General features: G+C 39.9%; 1 protein-coding gene across 1 annotated transcript in view; it reads right to left on the reverse strand.

Moving 5' to 3' along the window:
• Window positions 1-24,765, reverse strand: part of LOC103528584 (BEN domain-containing protein 5) — a 571,072-nt gene extending 546,307 nt beyond the window's left edge. The window contains exons 1-2 of the mRNA XM_030455433.1: window positions 24,751-24,765; window positions 10,585-10,707 (exon numbers count right to left, since the gene is read on the reverse strand). Coding sequence (XP_030311293.1) covers window positions 10,585-10,699 — 115 coding nt within the window. The 5' untranslated portion in view covers window positions 10,700-10,707; window positions 24,751-24,765. The remainder of the gene's footprint in view (window positions 1-10,584; window positions 10,708-24,750) is intronic.
• Window positions 24,766-27,081: the final 2,316 nt, after the last annotated feature.

Below are 27,081 nucleotides of genomic sequence, written 5' to 3' on the forward strand. Positions count from 1 at the left end.
AGCATTCTCTCAACATACAGAAGAAACATCAGCAGTAACATTTACAGAAATGCAGAGAGAAAAGACAAATAAGAGGCAGGATTAACAGTGTGCTAACCAAGCAAGAGGATGACAAGTGTTTGGGGGAAGTGAGAATGGGTCAGGCCTGGAGCTACTGAAACAGAACCACAGGAAATCCATGCAGCAATAGCCAAAAGTCAAGTTGCAACTTGCTGTCATCTTTTAGCTTCCATATGAGAGCATCAATTAATCATAACATTGCTGTTCTATTCCATCTCTTAGCTGCAATGTTTTGGTAAGGAGGAACAGCTACAATGCCTTCTGGAGGAAGAAGTACTGTGTCCAGTTCTGGGCCCTTCAGTTCAGGAAGGATATCGAGGTCCTGGAGTGGGTCCAAAGGAGGGCAACTGGGCTGGTGAAGGGACTTGAGCACAGACCCTATGAGGAGAGGCTGAGGGAGCTGGGGGTGTTCAGCCTGGAGAAGAGGAGGCTCAGAGGAGACCTCATCACTCTCTACAACTCCCTGAAAGGAGGTTGGAGCCAGGGGGGGGGGTTGGTCTCTTTTCCCAGGCAACTCTCAGCAAGACAAGAGGACACGGTCTCAAGTTGTGCCAGGGGAGGTTTAGGTTGGACATTGGAAAGAATTTCTTTAGTGAGAGGGTGATCAAACATTGGAATGGGCTGCCCAGGGAAGTAGTGGATTCTCTGTGTCTGGAGATATTTAAAAAGAGACTGGATGTGGCACTCAGTGCCATGGGCTGGGAACCACAGGGGGAGTGGATAAAGGGTTGGACTTGATGATCTCTGAGCCAATTCTATGATTCTATAAGTGCAGCAGCTCCACCACCTCACCCAGCTCAGAGCTGCTCCTGGTGTTCTGACAGCAAGGTACCAGCACACAGCTCAGGCTGTGCTGAACATCTCAGGGTTTATTCAGTCTCAAGACATTTAGGGCTGTGCTAACATTGCTGTGCAACTCTCATTGACTGTGCCTACACAAGTGGCAGGCAGCTCCCTGCAGTTATATGGGCATTTTGTGTGATTGCTAGAGCACTGAAGATGCTTCATTATACAACTTAACAGGGATGTGAAAGATCTATGTAAAGTATTATGTAAATGCAACAGGATATAAGGAAAGAAAAACTGCAAATAAAAAAGACAAAACAGGAACACAAATGTAAAAAAAAAAATTATTAGCCAATCATTTCAAAACTTGCTATGAACATAATTTCTTAAGCTGAACACCAAAATACTGAAAAGAAAAAATAGCTAGATGGATTATTCCCTAGCTCTGTATCTTTTTATATTATTTATTGCATTACTGAAAATTACTTTCAAAGTTTTTCACATCAGAAATTTGACATTCATTTACATTCTTGGAAAAGGCTACTAAAAATGAATTATTCATCCCATAGTACATTAGCAACGATGAACATTCAGAACCAATTTTTAAAAAACAGAATAAATCATAATTCTTACCAACAAAAAGTTATCTTACAATTTCAAATGAGCAAATAAAAGATGTGATTCTACCAGAAATTGTTAGAATATAGCAATAATCCTTAATATATCGTGGTAATTTACCTTCACATTATGCTATTTTAGCAGATCCTGGAATTCCAGTAGCTGTCTAAAGAACACACAGTGATAAGATATAGTTTGTTCCCAGTTTGTTTTCAGAAATACAAACACTAAATCAAAATTAGCATGCTAAAGGCTGAACCTAGAAGGCAATTAGGCTACTAAACAGAATCAATAAATGCAAAATGAAGCTCTGCATGCATCCAAAATAATGTGCTTCCCACCTAATAACTTGAATTCAAATCCCTGCTAGGCTGAGCAAAATATTCTAATACATTTTCTCCTAAAATCAGGTAGTATTTTAGTATCCCTAAAATACTTTTGCTTTATGCAGGGAGGGTGTAGCCAGGGGGGGGTTGGTCTCTTTTCCCAGGCAACTCTCAGCAAGACAAGAGGGCACGGTCTCAAGTTATGCCAGGGGAGGTTTAGGTTGGATATTAGAAAGAAATTCTTTACCTAAAGGGTGATCAGACATTGGAATGGGCTGCCCTGGGAAGTAGTGGATTCTCCATCCCTGGAAATATTTAAAAAGAGACTGGATGTGGCACTCAGTGCCATGGGCTGGGAACAGTAGTGGATCAAGGGTTGGACTTGATGATCTCCGAGGTCCCTTCCAACCCAGCCAATTCTGTGATTCTATGATTCTATGATTCTATGAACACCTCTTTTGAGGTATATGTTTCAACAAGCATTCTTTCCAAAGCAGAGACCATTCTGTATTTCAGTGTTTTGTCTCTTCTATCATTTCAGTGGCAGCTTAAACAAGCAGGGATCTTAATTTGGCTTGTTAACTTTGGAACAGCAGGCAGCTGAGAATTTTAAAACAATTTAGAGAGCAGCAACAATCTGAATCTCTCCAAAGTGTATTCTAATTTCCAGAATAATAATTTAAAAAATGGTGGTAATCTTCTAAGTGATTTCTAAGGGATCTCTGGAGACTTTATCTAGTCCACCCACCCTGCTCAGAGCAGGGGAAGGAAGAGGAGGTTGCTCTCTACTGGGTCTACTCAGGTTTTGAGTATCTCCATGGGTGGAAATTCCACAGCCTCTCTGGGCAGCCTGTTTCAGTGCCTCCAACTCATTAAAGAAGAGGGAAAAAAAATATCATAAAAAGGTATTCATTTACCTGGAGCTGAGAAGCAAGTAAAAGTAATATTGTTCTCCCAGCTAGTGCTACCTAAGCCAGGCAGAGAGCAAATCAGCAGCACCACACGTTGCATGTCACCCTGCAGGGCATCTCAGCCAGCAGCCTTTTGAGTGCAGGACCTGATGTGAACATTTCAAATGTATTTTCTCTGCTTCAGTCCCCTTCCTTCTGTTCCGTTATCCTTTCTAACATCACAAATTGATCAAATCTAGCAGATATAATACAAGGTCTGTGATTCCCTAAATTTCATTCATCGTTTGGTTCATATGAAACTGATGCAAAGCACTCTTAGCATTTCTCAGCCATTTGGCACTCATTTCACACAGCTGAAATGTACAACAAAAGGTGCTAGGCAGTCAAGAACCACATCTTTTGTTCTGCTGTCTTCTGCAAAACGGGGGTAATATTACAGGTTATTGAACTAACTGAACAAAATACCACTATTTAGTCTAGCAGAATATTTCAACCTTCTCCCGAATGAAAATAAGGCCTTTACAATACCACTTAGCCCCAAAATATCTACTATTCTGATGCCACTTTATCTTTTATTCTGAGTTCAGCCATTCCTTCTGATAACCTACGGAGCACCATCTGCATCAGCTGAGCAAAGAAGACTTTTGCTTTTCTTCTGGTTCTGAATGGCTCTGATTAAAAAAGACAAAAGTTTAAGGATCTAAACAAGACAGTTGAAGGCAGAGAACTAGTCCAGGAGAATAGCAAGGAGAAGTATCCCTAACAAAACAAACAATGCCAAGATTTTTCCACTGCTCTTCATTGTATTTTATCCAGGTTTGAGAAGCCAGAAAGATGAAATTCTGTAAGGGCTTTGTAAGGCTCAAAATCTGATAAAAATCTAAGGTAAAGTTATGGTCTACACTGCACCCATCACAGGAGATTGAACTGGACCTACAGGTCACTGAAATCTAACTCAATTTTCTATTTTAAGGCACAGTTAATCAAAGCATTTTTTTAACTCAGTAACTGAGGAATAGGTCACCTGTTACTCTATAGAATAAGTACAGATTTATTTAAATTATGGGCTTTTATATAATAAGAACTTTGCACCTTCTCATCAGTGACTTCCAATGTTTTTAGAGACATTTTCAGGTAAGGCACAAACTCAGCTGGATCTTTTTCTTCTTGCTTTCAACTATCACAGGCCTCTGTTTTGCCATGATATATACATCCCTCTATACATTGATGAGTGATTAACTGGTGTCACATTCATGTTCATATTAACATGTGCAGTGGGAAATAAACACAGCTGCATTTATGTCAATGATTTTATATTCAAATATATCTGATTATGCTGAAATAAACACAGCTGCATTTATTTCAGTGATTGTACATTCAGATAAGGATATTTGTTCAGTGTAATGTCATGTTCCTTCACACTGGCAGGGACATTGCTATTCTTTCTTGTATCTCCCTCTATCATTTTTCCAGATGGAAAATTTTGAACAGAGCCAGAAAAATGGAAACTGGGAAATTGGATTCAGAACCCGGTGTGTATGAAAATCCTTCTGCTCATTCCTTAAAAATTCCTTAAAAATTTTTGCATCAAGTATCTTTGTTGTTCAGTATTTCTTTTAATTCCTTCTCTGTCAAAAAGCAAGCTTGCAAAAATCCCACAAAAATTGAAAGTGTGATGGAAATTTAAGTACCAGGAATGTACAGTGTGAAATCTTAAGAATGGTTCTGCATCAGGTTTGTTTCTGGACAAGTGCAGTTAATGTCAGCATAACATCTTTAACAACTACCTTGCTCAGAAAAGTAGCTTGAATGGAAACATTAACTGTAAGATTTTCCTTCCTATTATCTGATGAAATTATAGTTTTGCATTATGTTAACTTTGGCTTGTAAATATAACCTGTAACCTATATTTAGAAAATAATAAAAATTATCATATGGCTGAAAGTGATCAACAATTTAACCAGATGTATCTGTCAGTAGAGATCCTGCTCTAGCCCAGTAACCACCAGAAATTAATTCCTAGAGAAGAGCATAGGGAAAAAAACAATCATTTGAAGAGAATTCCTCAGAATAATTCCTTCATTTACAACGTACAGTTTGTGAACCTCCTGAGCCAGAGATGGTGTCAGTGTTCAGCAGGTCTCAGGAAATGTTACTTCTCTGGTCTTGTCAGTTCTGCTTTTTTTCCTTGAAAGCATGACACATGCAAACTTCTAGCACACACAGGATCCTGCAAGGAGCTACACAGCTTAATTAAACAATATGTGAGGAACCTTTCTTTGCTTTCAACCTGTTAACTGCCAGATTCATTTGATGGCACTTCAGTTTTGTATAGAGAGAACTGACAAGGAACCAGTTTCCTATTCACTGGCATTTTGACTAAAAATCATGATTTTACAGACCTCTAATATATTCTTCCTCTGTTGTACCTTTTCCAGAGTAAGGATTCCCAGGCTATTTGGTTGTTCCTCGTGGGGACGCTGCTGAGCATCTGATCTAACTTACAACTATCCAACCTAAAATGCTTCTGCTTCTATTTCCAAATGCTTATTCCAGGCACCCTAAGGTCAGTCAAACAGCAAATGAAGATGGGTGCTTATATTCTAGTTGAGGGGATGCAAACATGTGGTAAGAGGCAGGAGGGAAAGGCAAGGTCTTGAAGAAGGCAGCATGAGAACTGCCTGGGAAGATTATAACCAGCAGACCAACTACAATGAGCATCCTGATTCTTTACTAATGCTATTCTACTTCTGCATTGCCATTAGCTCCAGAAGCCACCCATATCCATTTCCCACAAATTAAGCTACATGACTAATCCTGCATTAGTTCACTGCTTGCACATCACCACAAAGCACTCCCCCATTCCTAAAAACGTCTTCCATCTTCCATACCATCCTCTGTTTAGATATTTAAAAGGTTAATATTTAGTTCCATTTGCAGTGCTGACCTAGCAAGAAAGAAATTAATTTGGCATTGCAGCAGTAACATCAATTTCCCATGTAACTTTAGTAATGCATTTACTGGAAAGAGATTAATATCAATTCCATAAATCATTCACATGCTTTTTCCGGAGTTTGAGACATCTGAGTAATGTCATATATGTTAACTGATATCACTTTGTGCATGCTACATCCATTAGGCTATGCTTAGGGTCATCATTTTTTAAAAAAAAAATTCAAATCAATCTTTTGTTCTTAATTTTTTTGTGATTTCTCAGTTGCAGCAAACCAAAGTTATGGAACTCCCATAGAATAAACCTGCTCTGAGCTGGAAACAGATCTTTTCAGAGAAGGGAAACATTTGTTCAGTTATCCCCACTGGCATAAATTACTGTCAACGAATAAGGAAATAACTAAAATGAAGTGTTTTGTTAATCAGACACACCTCAATGCCACAAAAGGAGGCAGAAAAGAGACATCATTGCTGATAAAATATATTGACTTTTATTTGTTTTGTTTCTACGTTGCACATGAGCACTGTCACAGAGGTAAAAGCCAAAAGATCCTACCTGACATAGTGATTCTAGCAATACATGGCATATTATAAAGTAGGAAAGCCAGAGTAACAACCAGGTTTTTGCTTCAGAACAGTTTAGTCTGCTACTAGGAGTCTTTATCCTGGAAGCAAGTAGCTTTAAACAGCTCTTACACTTTTTATTTCTATATAATGTTGCCATTTGTCTGTATTGCTTTCTTCCTGCCCTAGGATATCACAGTCGTGCCACTGAAATCAAGGTGAAGAATTTATTTCTCTTCACCTCAATGCAAACACAGCTTCACTGTTTTGGAAGGATGTTACCATTGTATATTAGGAGGCCAAAATGCAGCTGTTACCTAGAATGGGTTTCAATTTTCCTTTGAACAAAATGCTAACAGGATCATCTTCTGTGTTGTCTTAGTTTCCATTTTTAGCCTTTTTACAAACAAAAACATCCATTTCAGAAAAGGTTTTGCAACTCAGATTTTACAGTATGTAATTAATCACAAGTAAGACTCATCTTGCCTAATTTTACATGTCTGAAGGTACAAGGAAGGAGGCTGCTTGTACCATAGGTTGCTTATACACCCCAAAGGGCAATTCACCCATCCTATATTACCTTTGCTTTTTTGTTCCACTGATATCTTCATGGTAAAGCTCAATGGCCTATTTTATGCCTCTAAGTGGTTACAATGAGATCAGCGGAATTACAATCACTTACTGCAGTTTTGAGTGTTGTGCAAAGTGTTTTATAAGTACATTACCCTATTTTTGAAATATAGGAAGATATTTAAAAACCTTAACCAAGATTATATGAGGGTACTTCTCAGTCACATGAGATCTCCTCACAAACTGTAAATCTTAACTTTTTCTGTACTAATATCACTTGCCATCCATCAGCTTTGAATTTTAAAATCAGGTTTCTAATACAAAATATTTTATATTTCCACTGTAGGAAAAGACAAACTAATGTTGCATTTTCACTGTAAGGTGGTGGCGTGGCAGTCAACATAATAATATGAGGTCTACAGCAATTGAGATCTAATCTAAAATTTTAAAAAAAACTTTAATTACAACCTTTAGAACATAAACAACAATATACAAATTACCCAATCATACCATTTTTTCATTAAAAAATAAGAATCCATCCACAGGATAGAAGCTTTAATGACTCTTGGCGGGGTTCCACTTTTTGGTTGAAATGAGAAAAAAAGCAGACGGCAGCCTCGTTTCTAATGTCATGAAACACAGTATTTTTTAACACTTAAACAGCATTATTTTTGACCAACAAGCCAAAATATGTATTTCCAAAACCTTAGAAAAAGCCCCTGTATTTACCAGTGCAAACGCTGAGACTTAGGAACCTCTGTGAGCCAACTCTGTCCCTTCAGTCCTCAAAAGTAATGACCAAACCAAGCAATGTGAGCCACAAGCAGCAGAAACACCTCAGCTGGCACTCTGCTAAGGGTTGGTTTGGTACCACTGCCATAAAAATACTGGGCTCTTTTTAAGGATTGAGACATTTGCTTTATGTTTTCTTTGACCACTTTGCAAAAGACATGTGAAAGGCTTTGCATGTAGTATCATGTAAAATTAATAAATTAAATAATTGTTACCTCATGCAGAAGCAGAGCTACAACTGCAGTGGCTTTGCTTCTGCATGAGGTAACAACTATTTAATTATTATGTTACATAAGTTATGTCAGTTCCCAGAAAAAAAAAAAGAAAAAAAAAATGTTTTCTAGGACTGGAGCTACCATCTCCAAAAAGATGTTACAGGAAAAACCTGAGTAAGCAAATAAAAACAAATCTAAGCCACAACACAGAAAAGGCCAAACTGATGCCATCAGAAATAACATCCACTAAGCCAGCCCAAGACAGGAGGGCTACAAGTGGCTAAACTCAACTTTAAACTCATTCAGATCCAAACAGAATAAAATGGCTGAAATACCAGTTCAGCAATTTGAAGATGCCAGATTCCCTGAAGAACATTTTCACATCTAAATCTGGGCCTGACTCACTCAGCAAGGGCTTTGTATAGGCAGAATGAATCCATCCTTTTCCCTGAAGCACTGTATTCTGCAAAATTCCAAGTTGTGCCAGAACAGTTAGGATGAGAGGTGAAGATTGGTACAGGACTGCCTTGCAGCTAAACTGAAAATGTGTTAATAATTTAATGCATCAATGAATAATAGGAAAATGTATACATTTCAAATGTGACATTTATTTCCTTTAAATTGGCTCTATGCATATATAACTGCTTCAGTTCTTCCCAGAAATTAGCTCATGTTTCTTGTGAAAACTGATGTTACCCAAAAGCTATTGCAAAATGCAAGAAATCAGAATTTTCACCCGTTTCTTTTATGTTAATGCTAAATTAAGGTGAAAATGTTATTTTTGTTGAATACCTTCCTAAATATTAAGAAAGATAAGAAGGAAGATTCCAACTAGAACACTAGCTTGAACTATGGGAAAGAGACATAATTCCAATTCCTGTAATACTGGCAAGCTGGTAATTCTCTCTCTCCTTCACTGCTCTGCCTGTCATTTATAATACAAAGGGTTCAACCAGCATTCTGCATCTGCAATGACTGTATTTATTTTACAGCAATGATTCTTTCCCTTTTATTGCATTCATTAAAGGTAAGTTTAGTGCAAGCTACAAACTGGTTAGGTAGCTCTTCTGCAAAGCATTTAAGGGATCATAAACTTGAGATCTGGACTGGGCTGTCACATCATGGAAGTAAAGAGATTAAGAGGCATGGTGTGCACTAAACTCTGTGTAATAGCATCAGCTTCCCTGAGCATCATGTTCACCTGGGACCACTGCCTGTCAAGAAAGACATGGAACAGCTGGAGAAAGATCAGAAGAAATAAAAATTACAGAAAACTTGGAAAAGGAGATAATTAAGGAACAACTGGAAAAAAAAAAAAAAAGCAGTTGGCTAACCTGAAGAGGGAAAGGCCAAGGAAAGATATGATTGCAGCTTTCCCTTAAGTCAAATAAGAAAGGAATGATTTTCTGTGAGTATAGGCAAGAATTAATGCATTTTTGTAAGCACATTTATAACTAGCAAGAAAATGCTTTTCATATTGAGCAAATTGCAGCATTAGAATGGATTGCTTGCTTTCTCACTGCAACTTTGCTCACTGAAAGTCAGTGGAAAGGGCAGATAAATATCTTTCAGGAATAGCAAAAAATAATATGTTTTGTCTCCCAACAACAGAATGGACTTAAAAGAAATCTCAGTGCCCATTTCAGTTCCATTTTTTTATGATTTTTTGAGTGCAAGGCACCTCAAAACAGCAAAGAAAACATTGGTTTTCAGACTCCATGAAAACCCACCTCTCTGTCTCAAACAAATTCATACCTGTCAACACTATTTAATACAATAATGACTGTCATTACAAAATAGCATCTGAAGTATTTTTAAACACACATAACTATTGTCTGAACCTTCAGAGACGTTCCTTAAAAATAAGACACTCTTTATTAATCACTGCTTCACTTATACCTTCTATATAATGCAATCCAATTATTTAAATAACTCAATATTTATCTAGGAACTGGCAGCCCAAGGGACATAACTTCATAAAACAGTAATTTTACAAGACACTGGAGCAGTTTTGCCATTACCAGCACCTCTCACATAAACCATGCTAAAAACTAGAGTTTACCCTACCAAATGCCTTTGGTACAGCCAGTTTTAACAGAGTTCTGTAGGTCTGTAGGCCACTAATAATACAATTAAGCTAAAAATCTGGAGACATATATATATATGACACAAAAAATTAAATTATAGATATTCTTCTTTAGTTATTTTCCCACATTAACTCTTGTAAAAATAATTTCTCTTTTTATATGCAGTACCTACCAAAAGTTATTTTTTTCACTCCTGACAACAGAGGCAGAAGCTTCATTAGCTTCTGTAGAACAGAAATAGGCCACAAGAAATACAAAGACAAGTATTTCAAGACAGCACATACATGTTTGTAAAATCTTCCAACTGGGCAAGGATGGGCTTGGAACTTTATGAGGAACTACCCTGGAAAACTTACAAATTAAATTTTAAAATAACATATTTTTCATACTACATCTTTGATTAGCAGCCCACAAATACTGTGTATGATAACAGAATAAAAATCAGTTATTTATCCACCTGTGGTAAAAGACAGAGCTGATGAAATCTACGTTGTTGGTAAGGAAAAACTTCACAACCTTTTTTTATATTTGAACAGTTTGATTTTATGTGGGACTCAGACAAGTGAACCACTGAGGTCAGCAGTATTTAATGCAAGTCATGTCTAGAATTAAGACAGTTTTTCTAAATCTGGGTTATATATTTAAAAATGTTAATAAAATGAGAATGCTGTAACAAGAAATTATGCTGGAAAAAACCACTTACCACTTTCAAAACAGGCATCAAATATAAGATGTCCTTTTTTAGGCTGTCCACAATAACCAGCTGGGAGAACAACGTATTTGCTCACATTCCCTCCTATGATTTCATCACTTGCCATGGCATTCCCTGGTGCAGTAAAAAACAAACAAACAAACAAAAAAGCCATGAGCATAATCCAGAAAAATATTTTAAAAATAAAAGGGATATTCCCCCATGGTTTTCTATACACCATGAAATTTGCACCATAGAACCCACAAACACTATTAAATGAATCCTTTCTTTTCAAAGTTTATTTAAGAATTTGGATGTAATTTTGCCATCATATGTTGAAGCTTCTGTAAGTAACAAACCACAGAGCCTGGTTCCTTTCACATCCATGTCCTGAACACTCAGATGCAAGAATCTGAGGTCCAACTGGATCCACTTCTTTGGACTGGAGCTCTCCAAAATATTCATTCTGCATTGATTCTGCTGACTCCTCAGCAACATCTTCCCCACTATCCCATTAATGGGATCATTTTCCTCTACCCCTCTGCCTATTTTAATGCATCTTAAATGAACTTAGAACCTTTCAGACTGTTAAATCCCACACCTACTTGAAATTTGAAAATTATTAGAAGGGAGAGACTCATGAGGGCATTATTTGATTACTTGAGCCTTACTTGCCTAGGAAACAAAAACTCAGAAAAAGAACTTTAATAAAGAAAAAAAAATTAAATGTGGGGTTTTCTTAACAAAATATACAAGGGCATAAATTGTCCTTCCAGTCAAATTATGATGTTTAACAAATTACAGTATGCAAAAGAACTGTTTCCAGATAGGATGGATAGAAGAACACAGTGGGTTTTTTTTTCCCTTGAGAAATGTACAAGAAAGTAAGTTAACATTTGCATATTATCTTGCACTTTAGTATTATATTATAGTGAAAAAAACCCCCAACAAATAAGTGTACATTCTGCTGACATGGGCTCAACATTTTTTTCACTAGTTACTGTCTGGACAACAGACATTTAACAGTAGAAAAACTATTTTCTGTGTTACAAAAAACTAGAAGAAATGTGTATGCCTTCAAGTGCAGAAGGCATGTGATAGAATAATGGGATGATAATATCTTATTTCACCCTGATAAATAGGGCTACTAAGGCTTTCAGAAATAGACTTTTGGTCTGTACTGATTTTTTGACATTTAAATGGGTTTCAGGAGATGATGAATGTGACATAAAGCTCAATTTGTTTTATTTTTATATCGAAAACTATTTCACACAAATGTTACAAGCAATTCATACTGGCCCTGAATGATGAAAACAGCTTATTAATTAAAACTGACCTTTCCATACATAAATGTATTCCACCTCTTGAGGCAAAACACCTCAGCTGAGGTAACAAATTACGTATTAGTGACACCACAGTTAAAGGGGCTGTCAGCCTTTCTATTACATACCCATATTTTTAGAGGTATATAAATTCCACAATAAAATATATGTATATCCAGGTCAACACTTGGGATATAAATCCCCAGTCTTCCCAGAGAATAAATTTGAAACTTACACTCTTTGAGAAGTACTAGAATAGAACAAAGATTAATGTAGACCTTTTCTTTCTTTATCATAATCCAAAAAGTTTTAATTTCCAGAAGTTTCATATCCAAAGATATTAAGTGAGGCATGCTATTATTTTTTAGCAAAATCATTGCTTGCAACCTTGAGGTTATTTGTTTTACACTGACTAATTACCCAGAAACAGCAACCTGCAGCATTTAAACCCCTTTCTTTAAATATAAAATTGTAATTTATGATATTTTTTAGCTAGATTTTTTTACCAGCATGCTGATACAATTTGCTTCAAGGCTGGTAGCACCAGAGGCACACTTAGGCCTAGAGGGGCCATCTGTGGATCTGTATGGCCATCATCTTGATCCCCTTGCACCTCACACCCTATAATTCAGAACAGCAGCTGCAAGAAAATTGCACCCTCAGTTTCAGTTCAGTGCCACTTGGATTGAGAGCCCCCCTGTACCTGCTGCAGGCACTCAAGTCAATCCTTTGTAACCCAGCTCAGGGAACCAAGACTACAAAGAAATTTTCAGAGAAAACCTTCAGATCTCCCCCAGGAGTGCAGGAGCTGCCAGGGAGCAAAGCAACAGAAGAGAAGGCAGAGAATCAGCTGAGCCAGAGCATTAAAAAGACTGAACTCCTGTGGAAGTCTTTGCTAAAATAATCAGCTTCTTGTGATGCTTACAGAGCAGCTGGGAAACACTGCTTAGATAAAGAAAGGAGAGAAGATTACATTCTTAATAATGCCACCACAAGACAGTGTGGGAAAAGCAAGCAGAGGACAGAGCTACCTCCCCCTTCCCCCTGACATAACCATAACACCTCCCAATGGAGGCTTCACATGGAGCAGAAGGGAGCTGTCAGGTAACACTGTCCCAGCAAAAAGTTTCCAATTGCTTCTCCTGGCTTAGTGTAGCCATTCAGGAAAAAGAATAAAAATCATCAAGTAGTCTGTAAGTCACATATTTTTGTGACTTACATTATATTATATACATCATATATGCATAAGATATATCTATATACATATATGTTACATTATATATATATTTATATATATTATATATTAATATATTTATATATATTAATATTATATAGAATCATAGAATCATAGAATTGGCTGGGTTGGAAGGGACCTCAGAGATCATCGAGTCCAACCCTTGCATTATATATGCATTATATATACATATATTTCTATACTATTATGTATTATATATATTATATATTATATACATTATATATACATATATATACATGTTACATACATTACATATATAACATATATATATACACATACATATATTATATACATTACACATAATATTAATCTGTCCTTGCATATTCTTTATTACACAGCACTGTGAATATTCAGAAATTACAGATGTTATATTGTGAGTTACCCTCAGTTAAGCTCTAAACACACCAAACTGCAGGAACACCATGTTATGATACATCACAAGAGCATCCTGCCCCTTCTGGCATGTTCTCCTTGGGTGATAAAGGGAAGGACAGACTGGTGGCCAAAACTAAGCCTGCATGGCTGTGAGATGGGATGAGAATCATAGAATCATAGAATCATAGAATCATAGAATCATAGAACTGGCTGGGTTGGAAGGGACCTCAGAGATCATCAAGTCCAACCCTTGATCCACTACTGCTGCAGTTCCCAGCCCATGGCACTGAGTGCCACATCCAGTCTCTTTTGAAATATCTCCAGACACGGAGAATCCACTACTTCCCTGGGCAGCCCATTCCAATGTCTGATCACCCTCTCTGTAAAGAAATTCTTTCTAATATCCAACCTAAACCTCCCCTGGCACAACTTAAGACCCTGCCCTCTTGTCTTGCTGAGAGTTGCCTGGGAAAAGAGACCAACCCCCCCCTGGCTCCAACCTCCTTTCAGGGAGTTGTAGAGAGTGATGAGGTCTCCTCTGAGCCTCCTCTTCTCCAGCCTGAACACCCCCAGCTCCCTCACCCTCTCCTCATAGGGTCTGTGCTCGAGTCCCTTTACCAGCCCAGTTGCCCTCCTTTGGACCCGCTCCAGGACCTCGATATCCTTCCTGAGCTGAGGGGCCCAGAACTGGACACAGAACTCAAGCTGTGGCCTCACCAGTGCTGAGTACAGGGGCAGAATCACTTCCTTGGACCTGCTGGCCACGCTGTTCTGGATACAGGCCAGGATGCCATTGGCCTTCTTGGCTACCTCGGCACACTGTTGGCTCATGTTCAGCTTCCTGTCAATCCAATCTCCTCACCGAAGACCCTTCAGCAGAAAGGTTGTGCAGCACGCACAGAAACTCTGCAGAAACTGCTCAGCACCATCTCCAAAGCAAAGGGATTGCTCTGCTGGGCCCTAAGTCCTCTGGCCAAGAAAGAGCTGCTGGGCTCATAGCTGGGGAGCCCTCAGTCAGCTCTTCTGGCTGAAGGCAAAGCCACAGGCAGGGCAGGGAAACTGTACTGCAGGCTGAAAAATGGGAAAGAGGAGCATGAAGTGAAGTACATCCTGCACATTACACTCAAGGAGATGGGATTCTCCTTTGGAAAAAAAAAGAAAGGTTAGAGAAGACAAGCAAAAGTAACTTAGTAAAGACTTTTTTTTCAGCCTGCAGGTCTTATTTTGTCAATTATTTTCCTGATAGGTTGGAAGACGTAGCTATTTTGTGCTAACTCTTTATAGCTTAAACTCCTGGGGTCTCCAGCAAATCCCTAGGAGTTACTTTTACCAGAGTGTTAAACTTTAATGGTAATTTTCTATGAGGTATAAAATGTGTAGGTGTCTGAAATCTCTGTAAGTATGTAAGAATTTAAAATAAAGCCCAGACAGAGTCTTATTTTATCAACACTCATCACTATGGGTACATGGATATATTTCACATCAAGCTAGTGAAAAATGAATAGAATCAATTACAGGGGACTGGGAGCAGAAGAAGAGTTTGGAAACATTCAGAACTTCTTGCTGTTCTTAAGTCCAAAGGGCAAAGCCAACACTTTTTTCATTTAGGCAACAATTCAAAAAGCATTTGCTGCAGTAAACATCATGTAAATTCAGACAGATTTGCTTTAAAAACTGCAGTTTCTAGAGGAAGTTACATCTTTAGAAAATAATAGTTACTCTTTGAATTAGGCAAACAATGAGTTCAGCTTCCAGCTGTGACAAACTTTGGAATCTCTGGAGCTGGCAGCCAGCAGCTATCCTCATGCTGCATTAGGTAGGAGAGCAGAGCTGCATTAAAAGAGACACAGAAAAATATGAAGCAAATTTGCCTGGAAAACCTGCATCATTTTTTTATTATAAGACTTATTGCCTGACGAGGATAGCCAATTAGAAAGGGAAGGTAACATGAAAGAATGAAATCACTGCAAGGGAAATTTGCTGAATTGTTTTTTTAAATATTAAAAATATCATTGAGATGCCTCTCATCCTGTTGTGGGATTCTTGTTTTAGAAAAAAAAATAGGATATATTTTGATACTGAAAATTTCTATGGTGCAAAGATCTAAGAGCCAGATTCCCATCATCCAGGGTCCAAGGAAAGTTTCCAGGCATCCTAGCAAAGAGTTTCACAAGCCTTGAGCAGTGTTGTTATTATAAATCCATGTAGAGAAATTAATGTGAACTCTCAGGTCTGTTAAAGCAAAATGAATCCAGAAGACCACCAGCAACTCCTATTAGCTCCTGGAGTCTCTGGATGAACATTGCTCCACTCAAATTTTGGACAAGTAACACTTACAGAGGATATGCCACTAACACTGTCTTCTCCAGCAACCAGAAAACTGCAAATAGTTCTGCAAATAGTCACAAAACTCTTTTCTGACTGCATTTGTAGGAATCTGTAGTCTTAACAGCTGATTATGTTCTCCCATTCTTTGATTTTATTTTTTTTCTTTACATAAAAACTTTTATGTCATTGTCCCTAGGCTTCAGCAACACTGATACTCAGGAAGACTTGGGTTTTTTTCTGTTGTCAGCCATGAATATAAAATCCTAAAACTCTAAAAGTTCTGAAAATCCTACAGGGAGGCAGGAATTACAGTTCCTCTAGTTAAAAAAATGATAAGAAAAATAAGAAAACACAACTCTCATTCTGATCTTCAGAGTCATGTACCCTGCTACAAAGATTGGGCATGACCCTGAGAAGTTAAACATAATGCAGAGAATGCTGTCAGCCTGGAAAGCACTTAATTCACAGTCACTGTGATCTGAAAACAAATTGGAAGAAATTATGTTAAGACTACAAATCCCAGGATTTGGGAGAATACCCAGCATGGTTCCAACCACATTTGCTGCCTGACATTTAGGTACTGTGCCCATACTGTCACCTTTACCTATTTTAAAGATCAGGAAGAACAACAACAAAAAAAAATGTTGATTATCACAGACACCATTCTGAAGCAGCTTGGTCTAGTTCTAAAAAATAGGAATGCTGCTTTGTTATTTAGAAACCACATTTGAAATAAAGCATCTTTGAAGTGATTGTTCTCTCCCATTTCATTCCTCCTACAGTTTGACCAACAGACTGGTTGTCAAGAGGCTGTCTCAGAACTGCAAGAAGATATTCATATCCAAGAAAACATTCAAAATAAAAGACAAGCTTAGCAGATATTATCAGGTAAATTCTGAGCTTTGCAAAGGTTCTGAAAGAATTCTGGAAAAACAAACTGCAGCCTCACTGTTATGCACCTCAAAAAAGCCTGTGGTAGGTTACAAAAATAGGAAAAAAACATTGACATTTCTTGTATGGTTTATTTTTTCTCACATTTATGGCACAAGTTACTGACTCATGCACCATTAACTTTTTATTTTGGGTTAGAAGGCATAAGTACACCTAAATACCTCTTACTTCTTTAGATCTACATATGCAAACTGATTTGCTCTAGCTCTCAGTCAAAGCTGAGAGAGGAAGAAGTCTTGGTTTTATATGTAAACATGTCAAAGCCAGATGATGACTGAAGATGTCACATCGAGTCCCTGCAAAAAGATGTGGTGGAACCACACAGGGCACTTTGCATAAGCACTGAGACTGAGCAGACAGCAGGCAGCCTAAAGATAAGCAGGAACAAAAAAATACAAATATAAGCCAACCCATCAGCTTACTGGCTGATCAAGAGTGAAAGGATGATGAGAAATCCCCAGTCTGGTCCACTCAAAAAACTGAGATCCAGATAGAGATACAATTATCAATCCAAGGGCAGTTTGGGCCCTTTTCCAAAATCTAGTCAAGAACATTGAACTGAAGACAAGGTCTGGCAGAGAAATACAGCTCTGAACAACGATTCCTCACTCCCTGCCTTTGTCTTATGAATTTACAAGAAAAGTAAATAAGTTAAATAAGTCAACTTGTGCTGGCTTGTATTGGTTTTATTTGTAATACTTGTTTCTTTAACCTAAACACATAACTTCAAGTTTTACTTCAAGCATCCTTGTTTATTATCTCAGGGTGGGCCATTTCCAAAGACAGACCTTCCTGTCAGAGGCAAACAGCAATGGAATGTTTTCTGTCATTTTAGTGAAACCCAAAATGTCCAAAAATAGTGAACATTTTTTCCTCATGAAAATAAAAAAAACCAACCAATTAATGCTTTGAATTCACTAAGGCAGAACAATTTAATATCCATTACTCTTTTTACTAATCATCTCTAACCTATCCACTAAAACACTCCTAACCAGAAATATCTAAAAATTACTGAAAAAAATAGCAGTGCCACATATGTTAACTGAAAACGTTTACTTAAAAACGTTCTAAGAATCAATAAATTTCATCTGATATACAGATTTATTCTTCAACAAGTATTTGGCATCTTGATAATATCAAAGATATCACACGATGCAACAGTTGCTATAGTAGCAAAAATTCTTTAAACAAAAACCAGACCAAGCAAAAGCATAAAACAGAGAAACTGTAAACACAAATATGCATCACATACATCCCCAACTAGCAGAGAAAAGAGTAAATAATTGCTACTGAGCTCAAAAACAATCAGCCCGGTGAGGCTCAACACGGGCCAGCTGTGGGACTACACCATCCCCAGGATTCAGAGGTATTTTGATTTTCCAGCATTTAAAGTGTGAGGGCTGCTGTGGATCTGCTTTGTGTCGATGCACCTGCCCAAAGGAACAGACATATTTAATTATCACTGAGTAAACCTAGAGATGTGAATTCAATTCCTGACTGAACCACTGACATCTTTATGCTGCTCATGAGCCTTTATCTATAGGAAACCAGGCTTTCCACCCCAGACCCTGAAATCCCATGGGGAAATGCTGCAGGAGTTTTGCACAGCATCACCTCCCTCTCCAAGCCCCTCTGCTTCACAGAGGACTGGAAGAGGTAACACTGCTAAAACTGCTACAGATTGTGGCAGTGAAAATTGGGCAACAAAAGTTCCCTGGCAATTTCCATCCTGTGCATTACCCACCATAATTCATGAATCCTTCGTGGGCTGAACTTCTGTATTTTCTTAGCTCTTGAATATGTGTTATTTAAAGTTATTTAAAGTTATTTAAAGTTATAGGGTTACCTGTTCAGTCTTTGTTTACAGGTAGGCATCTCTCTGTTAATTTAGGTCAACAGCTTCAGACACAGATAATTTCTTCATTTTGGATTTAAAATCTTCTTGACTACTAAAATAATTGGGGGATTTTAGTACTACTACTGGAATAATTTATTCCCTGAGGTTGCTGAAATCAATTACACTATTAATTACTCCCATAATTATAATTACTCATTGAAACAACTCCTTTAACTTCTTAGTGGAGAACAGCACTTTCCCCTTGAACAGTCCATTCCAAATCCTATAGTATTTTAAGCCACTGAGAATTTCTTCCACCCAAAACCTGCCCACTCAGATTACTGAATTTACTCTTTAGTTAAGAAACACTTTAACATGATCTAGTATTTCATGTCAAACAGTTAGATCATTGCAGTGCTGGATTTTGTTCACAAAGTGCTGCATGGCAAAGGATTTAAATATTGTGTCAGAAGTTTCTGACATCAAAATGTCAGCAAAGCAAATTTGATTAATTAACTCTCTTGCATCAGCAACCTAACAACAGGAATTTAACCACAGAGAACACTACTCATACACCCTATTCAGCAGGTTTTTTTTAGCTAAGGAAGTGTTGATGCAATATTTATAGGAATATGAAATGCACACAAAGTATTTGGAATATTCAGAACACAAGCCAAACCTACCTACAAGGCACCTTCCATACAGAGAGCTCCAAGACCAACTTACTGATTATTTGCACTGCTTAGAAATAAAATAACAAGCAGAGACACTGGGATGCTGTGTAACTACAAAACATTTCTTATTCTGCAGTACTACAGACCATGGCTATAGGTGAGTAGAACAGAGGGAAGTTTCTCTCACATTCCTGTTTTACATGGAATTCCCCTGAGATGATGTGGCAGCCTTTGGGTTTGTATAGGTCATTTGAGGAATCTTTCATTAATCAAGTGATCACAGCATCTCACCTGCACTCTGTATGTATGAAAACATGACAGTCACCTGACAGGTGTTACCCAGCTTTAGAGTTTACTGTCATCACATGGTAACTTTGCCATTTATTGCAAGTGAAAATCCATCACTAGACCTGTAATGAATCCAGCTGGGCTTGCTTTGGAATGGATTCCAGCTGCTCTGCTCTGGTGATTCATGGGAACCAACGTTCTGCTTGCTTTTGAGGAGACTGAAATCCAACACATTTGTCAAGGTGGTTATGAAACTGTGTGTTTCATCAATCTTGCTGGGTTTCACTCCTGATTGTGAGTTCCACTGCTAAGTAAATAGCTCTACAAATTAGCACATAAGTGAAATACAGTGAGATAGCTTATTTATTTAATAGTAATAAGAGTAATAATAATAATAATAATAATAATTTAAGGCAAATTCTTTCTTCTCCCATCCCCTTTTCTAAGCTTTAGAATCAGGCCGTTATCCATACTGAGTGAACAGGGGTGTAGTACAAATGTATCAGGCTGTGTATGTTCTGCTCTCTAACCTGAATACATCACTTTCCCTAAAACAGAACCAACCATTACTGTCCCCACATATGCATCAAACTCTGAGCCAAACATTTGTGGGATCAGAGCCCTAGATATAATACTTAAGTCTACATCTCTGAATTTGCACAGCCTGTGACAAAATTAAGATTTTTGTTATTAATACTTCGGCTGAGCAGAGACTTCCAAACCATTCTGGCATACAGGTAGTAAAATTATTTTAAAAACCAACCAAACAAACAAACCCATATTTAAAAATCTGAGGTTAAACCATATATCGTTTCTGAAATAACAGGCTTGGCCTCTGTGGCAATGTAAAGAAAATGATGAGTTGTGGGGAGCTGGGATATGGGACACATAGATGTGTACCCATAACCAACCCTTCATTCTCTGTAAAATGGTTTATCTCTATTATATAGAAAAAAACTTGGTCCTGGAAGAATTTCTTACCTCGGGTACAATGTTTTTGTCCCTAACAGGTGTTGGTGGAAGGAAGAGGAAGAAGAGGACAGAAAAATTCTGAGTGTAGACAAGTTGTCCATTTCTTCTGTAAAAGACAACAGCTGCTTTTGTTAGGTGTCCTGTTTGGAAAGTTTGTGTTGCAGATCTAAGGTTCCCAGCCCTGTTAATGGCCCCATGAGGGCATCAAACCAGTTACATTTTAACACAGGAAACTGTTTTAATGAGCACTGTATCTATGAAGCTCAACTTTAACAACCAGAAATGCCATGTGGGCCATATGAACCCATCCTGAAGTTGATCTGGTTTTTTTTTGCACAAGACTTTTGCCTTCTAAATACAGCGACAGCAACACCAAAGAAACTTGCAGAAATTTCTGTTCTACAGATTTCAGAATAAAACCTATTAAAATTCTCAGTATGTCTCGTTTTACTTTTTACAAATTCAAAAACCTCCTCTCAGAGGTGGTAATAATTAATAGGGTGCTTTGAACTTCACTGGCAGAAAAAACGTTGGGAGGCTGGAGGTAAGTAACTTTCAAAAGCTTTGATTATTTGTCAAAGAAAGAAACTGTTTGAAATATGGTTGGGCTATGGTAAACCATTAAGAAGTGGCAACTGGGATACCCGGCGTATTTCTGTTTCTTTTGTTTTCTGAAATTATATCTGCTGGCTGTATAAAGCCTTCATTAGTATTTCTCAGGTCTCCTTATATGGGAAATTATGTAAGAGAAATATGATCAAAGCTCTAAGTACCAAAAATATACCAGCAGTAGTTCTTCTTCAGTGGATTCTTCTAGTGAGGATTGCTTCCACTAGATAACTGCAGAAGCTGGAAATTAGTTGAGTTTCAGTCTACAGGCAACAGGAGATAATGATTATTATTTTTCTGTGGTGACTATAGTTAATTTCTATATATCACTCCCATTAATATTTCAACATAAGCAGCAAAACCTGAAGTAGTTCATGGTTTTACAGAGTGCTTCAAATTTACCAACAAACCTTCTGTAATATCCCCTGGCCTTCAAACTGCTTAAGCTAAAATGTACTGATGGTATCAAAAGGTTCTGGCAAATGTGTGTAGAGAAACAAGATAAACCAGGTGCCTTGAGTTGCCAGTGAGTGGGTGTGAGTCCACCTGTGCCTGATTAGGACAGGATTGGGCATGAGCAAGATCAGGAGGCCAATAAAGGTGGGACACACACCCACAGAGGCAGCTCAGCTCACTCTGGTGTGAGGCATGGAGAGGCCAGCAGCTCGTCGAGCCTCTGGAGCAAGAAAGGCTCTTCCTGCTACACTTCTACCCTGGAAGCGCTGTGTGGTGGCTGGAGTCCTGGAAGAGACCAGCAGCTCGTCGAGCTTCAGGAGCAAGAATGGCTCCTCCTGCTACAAATGTGTTTGCTGAACAAAATGCCATTTAAATTTGTTTACAAATACATCCTGCAGCAGTTTATAAACAACTGTAAATAGCTCTTTATGGCGTGTGAACATCTGCAAGTCTGGGCCCTATAGCCTTACAGTTTTCCACTGGCTTTTGAGATCTCATTATGTTGACAGGAGGATACAGTGGGCAGATCTATTTCAGCAAGAAGACCTCAGTGTCTTTTCCCAAACACTGGAATTCAGCTCAGTTTACAAGCTAGCAGTGTACATGAGGAATCAAGCTATATTGTTTATATACACTTGAAGATGTAGAAATAATTTTAGAAATCATTTTAGAAAGGACAGTTCAATTGAAGAAATTAAAATTGCCTGGAAGACCAAAAATACCACTTATGTACAGTGTTATTTTAAAGCCCATGATTAAATATTATTGTTAAAAGTAATCAGCTGGTATCTCCCATTTTAAATTTATTCATGATAAAACCAGTGAAAAAAAATTCTAGTTATCCAAAAGGCCTATATCTAAACACAAATTGCCTTCTTTACTTTGGGTTTTTATTTAATAATAAAGGTCACCTGAAAGAAAGCAGTGTGTTCCTTATACTAGAATATTTTCTTACCATATGTGATGAAATATTAAAAAAAAAAACCTACTCTTTTTTGAAAGAATAATCAAAAGCTATCTTTTCACAGAGTACAGCTCAGCCACTATGACATGAAAATCAATTAGAAAACCCTGCAGAATTTACACAGCTATTCTATCAGGTCCTCCACATGCAGATCTCTGAAATAATTATCTCAATGATATTTTAGAAATGTTACTTCCTACTCAAACTGGAGTTGGGCTTCAGCACTCAGCAGTGGTTTGAAGCTCTCCCACCTGAAGCCAGGTCAGCCTGGCTGTGAATGCTTTAAAAATTCTTCATATTCTTTATATGAAATGTTTCTTAACATCACACTGCAGGGTATCTATCATACCAGGTAAGCATGAAAAACTCCATATTCAGCTGGGAAATCTGTTTGTTCTGATAACAAGGATCTTTGGTCTAAAGACATCCATTTGTATGTTGTTCTGTACTGGGAGTAAATGCTTGTTTTGCTTTCACTATGATTTCAGTGATGATGACTCAATCAAATATCAGAACCATTAATATCCAAAAAATGAATACTGTGGAATAACACATATTAGAACTGTCAATCCAGGCTGGTATTCAGCTGCCTGAGATACAAAAACTATAAGAGAACTCAGAGATAACCTGCACCCTTTGATCATTCAGGCCTCTGAAAGCAAGTTTTCTGATAGTAACAGAGGAAGAGTAACCTGGGAAGAAAGAGATAAACAGTGAAATTTCAGCTAGATTCATGTCCAAAAAGCTAAATACTTTCATGTGGTTTATGGGTCAAAAAATTAGCAAATACAGGCATTCTGTGCTCATGTTGACCTGGTCCTAAACTTTCATTAGAGAAGCTGGTTTTGTTACTGAACTGGAATAACACCACTGATCTGGGTTTGAAGCACCTTACCTAAACTGTCTTGCTGAATCTCATACCTTCCACAGGTTTGAGGCATTCCTATGGATAACACATCTTCATTTGGAGCCAATTCTGAGGCTGAAAAGCAGATGCACAGCAGCTAGCACAGCAGGCTAGAAAAATGAACTTTCAGTCCAGGAAAACAGATAATTTATGTATGATGCTCTGGGAAATTAAATACTTAGCAAACCTGTCATTATCTTTGTTTCATCCTCCAAATGTGTCTCTAATTTACCTAACTTATTTGGGGGGCTTTTGTTTCCACGTGGGCTGGATAAGACCTTACCTGTACTTTGTTACAATACCAAAAACCCCTGTCCCTAGAGGATCCTGACAGAGAAACACAAAACTTCAGTTTCACCAACAAACTTATCTTCACACATACAGTTAAGAGAAACACTGTTAATATATCCTGAACAGGAAGAATATTATTTGCCACCTTCCTTAAAGAGACCCTCCCAGAATAAGGCAGGTGTGACATGAGGTGTTTGCTGCCCCTCTCCATCCTCCGGGTCCTTCACACCTCCCAGGACAGGTCAGGTGAGGTCCCAAGCAACCAACCTTGTGCTGCCCTTTCAGTTACATCCCTGTGTCTTCACTTTATTTTTTTTCATTGTAAATTAAGCAGGTTTTAGTTTCTTTGCAGGAGCGGAACTCCTCTGCCCCAGCTTTATGCTCTGCTCTTCACCACCATCACCCCCTGCGCGGGGAGGATGGTGCAGCGCGGGCTGCCCCACACCAGCGGCCGCTTTCCCCTGCACAGCATGGGCTCTCCCACACATTTTGGTTGCTGGTTGAGCAGGGCTCTCACCCTCTCGCCTTTCTCCCCACACTGGGGCGATCCCGCCTCGGACAGGGCTCTTCCCCTCTCCCTGCCTGAAGGGGCAACTCCCCGCCTGCACCTCTCCCGCGGGATGATACTCCTTCACCCCCCAGGGGATGATGCTCCTTCACCCCGTAGGGGTTGATGCTCCTTCATCCTCCGGGAGATGATGCTCCTTCATCCCCCAAGGGAGGTTCCTTCCCTCCTCCGCACCTTCCCTGGGATGGGGCCTCTGCCCCGCGGCCCCTGCTCCACCTCAGTGCCCTCGGCCAAGAGGCGCTTCCCTCCCTGTCCCCTGAGGGAAGGGCTCCGTCCCCTGCACTCCCCTGCGAGTCACGCCCCCTCCATTGCCAGAAGCCCCTGGAGAAGGGGGGGCTCTTCCCCTCTCCCCCCGCCCAGGCGACTGCGGCTGCCACTGACCCGTCTCTGCCGTCCTGCTCCTCTCCGCCATATTTGTTGTCATCCCCCCCCCTCTCCATCCCCCCCCATACACGGAGGGAGACGCTGCCTCGGCGTCGCCATGGCAACACACGTCACGCACAGGGGACTCCTGCACCCCCCCCTCCTCCTCGCTCCCCCCTTCCGCAGCCCGACATGGCAGCACAGTGTGGGGGTGCGGGGAGGGGGGAGAGCATAGCCCGGGGAGCCTGAGCGAGATGGGAATGGGAAGGAGGAGAAGGAGGGGAGGGAGCAGAGCGTCCGCTCCCATCGTCGCCCAGGCCGGCGGCCGCCCGGATGATGGCGGGGGGGGCGGCCGTGCGTGAGGGGAGCGGGCGCTGCGTGAGGGGCGGGAACTGCCGTGCGTGAGGAGAGCCCCGGGCGGGTGGCTCAGCCGCAGTGCCGCTGGCTGCGGGTGTTTACAAGCGGTGTTTGCCCAGGGGAAGGCGGGAGGGGGTTGTTAGCTTCTCCCCTGTGATTGTCTCCACCTCGGCAATTACCGTAACAGCGCCCTGGAGGAGGCGGCAGTAGCCGCGTACCTGAGCCCTCACCTGGGCCCGCGGAGCGTCGGGTCCGGCCCTGTGGCAGTCACAGAGCTCCGAAGAGGAGGGGTTGGCTATGGAGGGGCGGCATGTCCCCCTCTGCTTCGGTCAGGGAGCACGCACAGCCTCGCAGCCCGGGGAGATCGGAGGGGACGGCTGGGATGCTTGGGGAAGGGAGGGAGAGCATCCCCCTGCTCCGCTGAGGTGGGGAACAGGCGTTATGAAGAGGGAGCCTGCGGGCAGAAGTGGCAAATTCAAGTGTGCGTGACTGCCACACCTGCCCCAAAACTCAGCAGGTGAGGCTGATCATGTGGCAGTTATGTCAACTTTTATTATTTTAATATAAAAAAAAAATAATTCTTAAGGCAGCCCAGCGGGGGGCTTCGTTATGTGCTCGTATTGCCCGTCTGTCTTCTTTTCCCAGCCCTAGCAGGTGAGCCTGACCATATGGCAAACACAGTGATGCTTCCTGGGGACGGGAAGGTTTCTGTGTGGGGTTTGCAGGCCCTCTGGGTGACACTCACCATGTGGCAAATACAGCACTGAAGTTTTGGTGCAAAGGGGCTAATGATGTGTGTGTCCCCCGGGAGACTCAGCAGGTTGGGTCTGATCATGCGTGTCTCACTAATGCAAGACTCAGAGTCAGAAGCTTCCTTGGACACCCTCAGCACAAACTCCAAGCTGTCAGAAGCCAGGCTGGCCATGGGACAAGCACAGTCCTACAAGTGCAAGCATCAAGGCCTAGAGTCATTTATTCACATAGGCAGACTTGGAGCTGAATGCACCCCGAGCTGGGTGGCTGTAAAACTGGGAGTATGCATGCAAAATGGAGACAGGCAGGGCTGTGTTTATGGGCTGTGTAAACACTCAGGTCTTTGCTTCCTTATAGGTTGTAAATTATTGTAACCACTTCCTAGTGTCCAACAACTTCAGTGAAACACTCCAAGCTTAAAAATCAAGGCAGGTAAAATTGTGTCTTTCTCCATCTAAACCTCTGTCCTTTAAACATAATTTTATCTTTATGTCTTCCTATCTGGTATGTGCCTTCTCTGCTCCAGGTCAGTTCTTCTTAAAAAGACTCACGTGGCTAATACCTGCAAGTTCTACATGCTTAAACTTTTCCATCCAGTCAGTTGCTTCCTTTTTCCCTGGCTTTCAGTCATTCATTCATTCTTTCAGTTCATAGTTCTCTGGTTATTTTTGCAGTGCCTATTTCTGTGGTTTCTCTTCCTAAGCTGTTTCTCTTTTGGTGGCATGAAGCCCTCTTTCCTTCCATCTTCTGCATTTTCAGTATCTTCCTTCAGGATTATATAAGACAATTCATTATTACCTTCCTGTGCCAGTGACTTGATGAAATACCTGTCTAAACTGATGTGCTAAGGGGGCTTTGTGAGGGGGGCAGAATATGCACCCTTGTGAAACTACTGGAGTCTGGATACTGTTCTTTGCTCAGCAAGGGTCATCTAGATCCAACCTTTGGACAATATTTTCTAGACTTTTCCCTCTGCAGTCTGCATAAACTATAGGGGGTCACAAGTGTACTACAAAGGCTGACTTGTCTGTCAGTGAACTACAGTGAGTACACACACTCACATCTTCTGCCTTTGACTTTCTCCAGGCTAGCAGATCACCCAGGCCCTCTTCTCCTTCTTGTTCATTGATGGGCACATGATCCTGGGACATCACTCTTCAGAGCATGGTGCTTGTCCTCTGATCTTTCATCCATTCAGATCTTCTGGCACATTGTTTATATTGCATGTTCTTGCACATC

This window comes from Calypte anna, chromosome 8, assembly GCF_003957555.1.
Source record: "Calypte anna isolate BGI_N300 chromosome 8, bCalAnn1_v1.p, whole genome shotgun sequence".
NCBI classification, from domain to species: domain Eukaryota; kingdom Metazoa; phylum Chordata; class Aves; order Apodiformes; family Trochilidae; genus Calypte; species Calypte anna.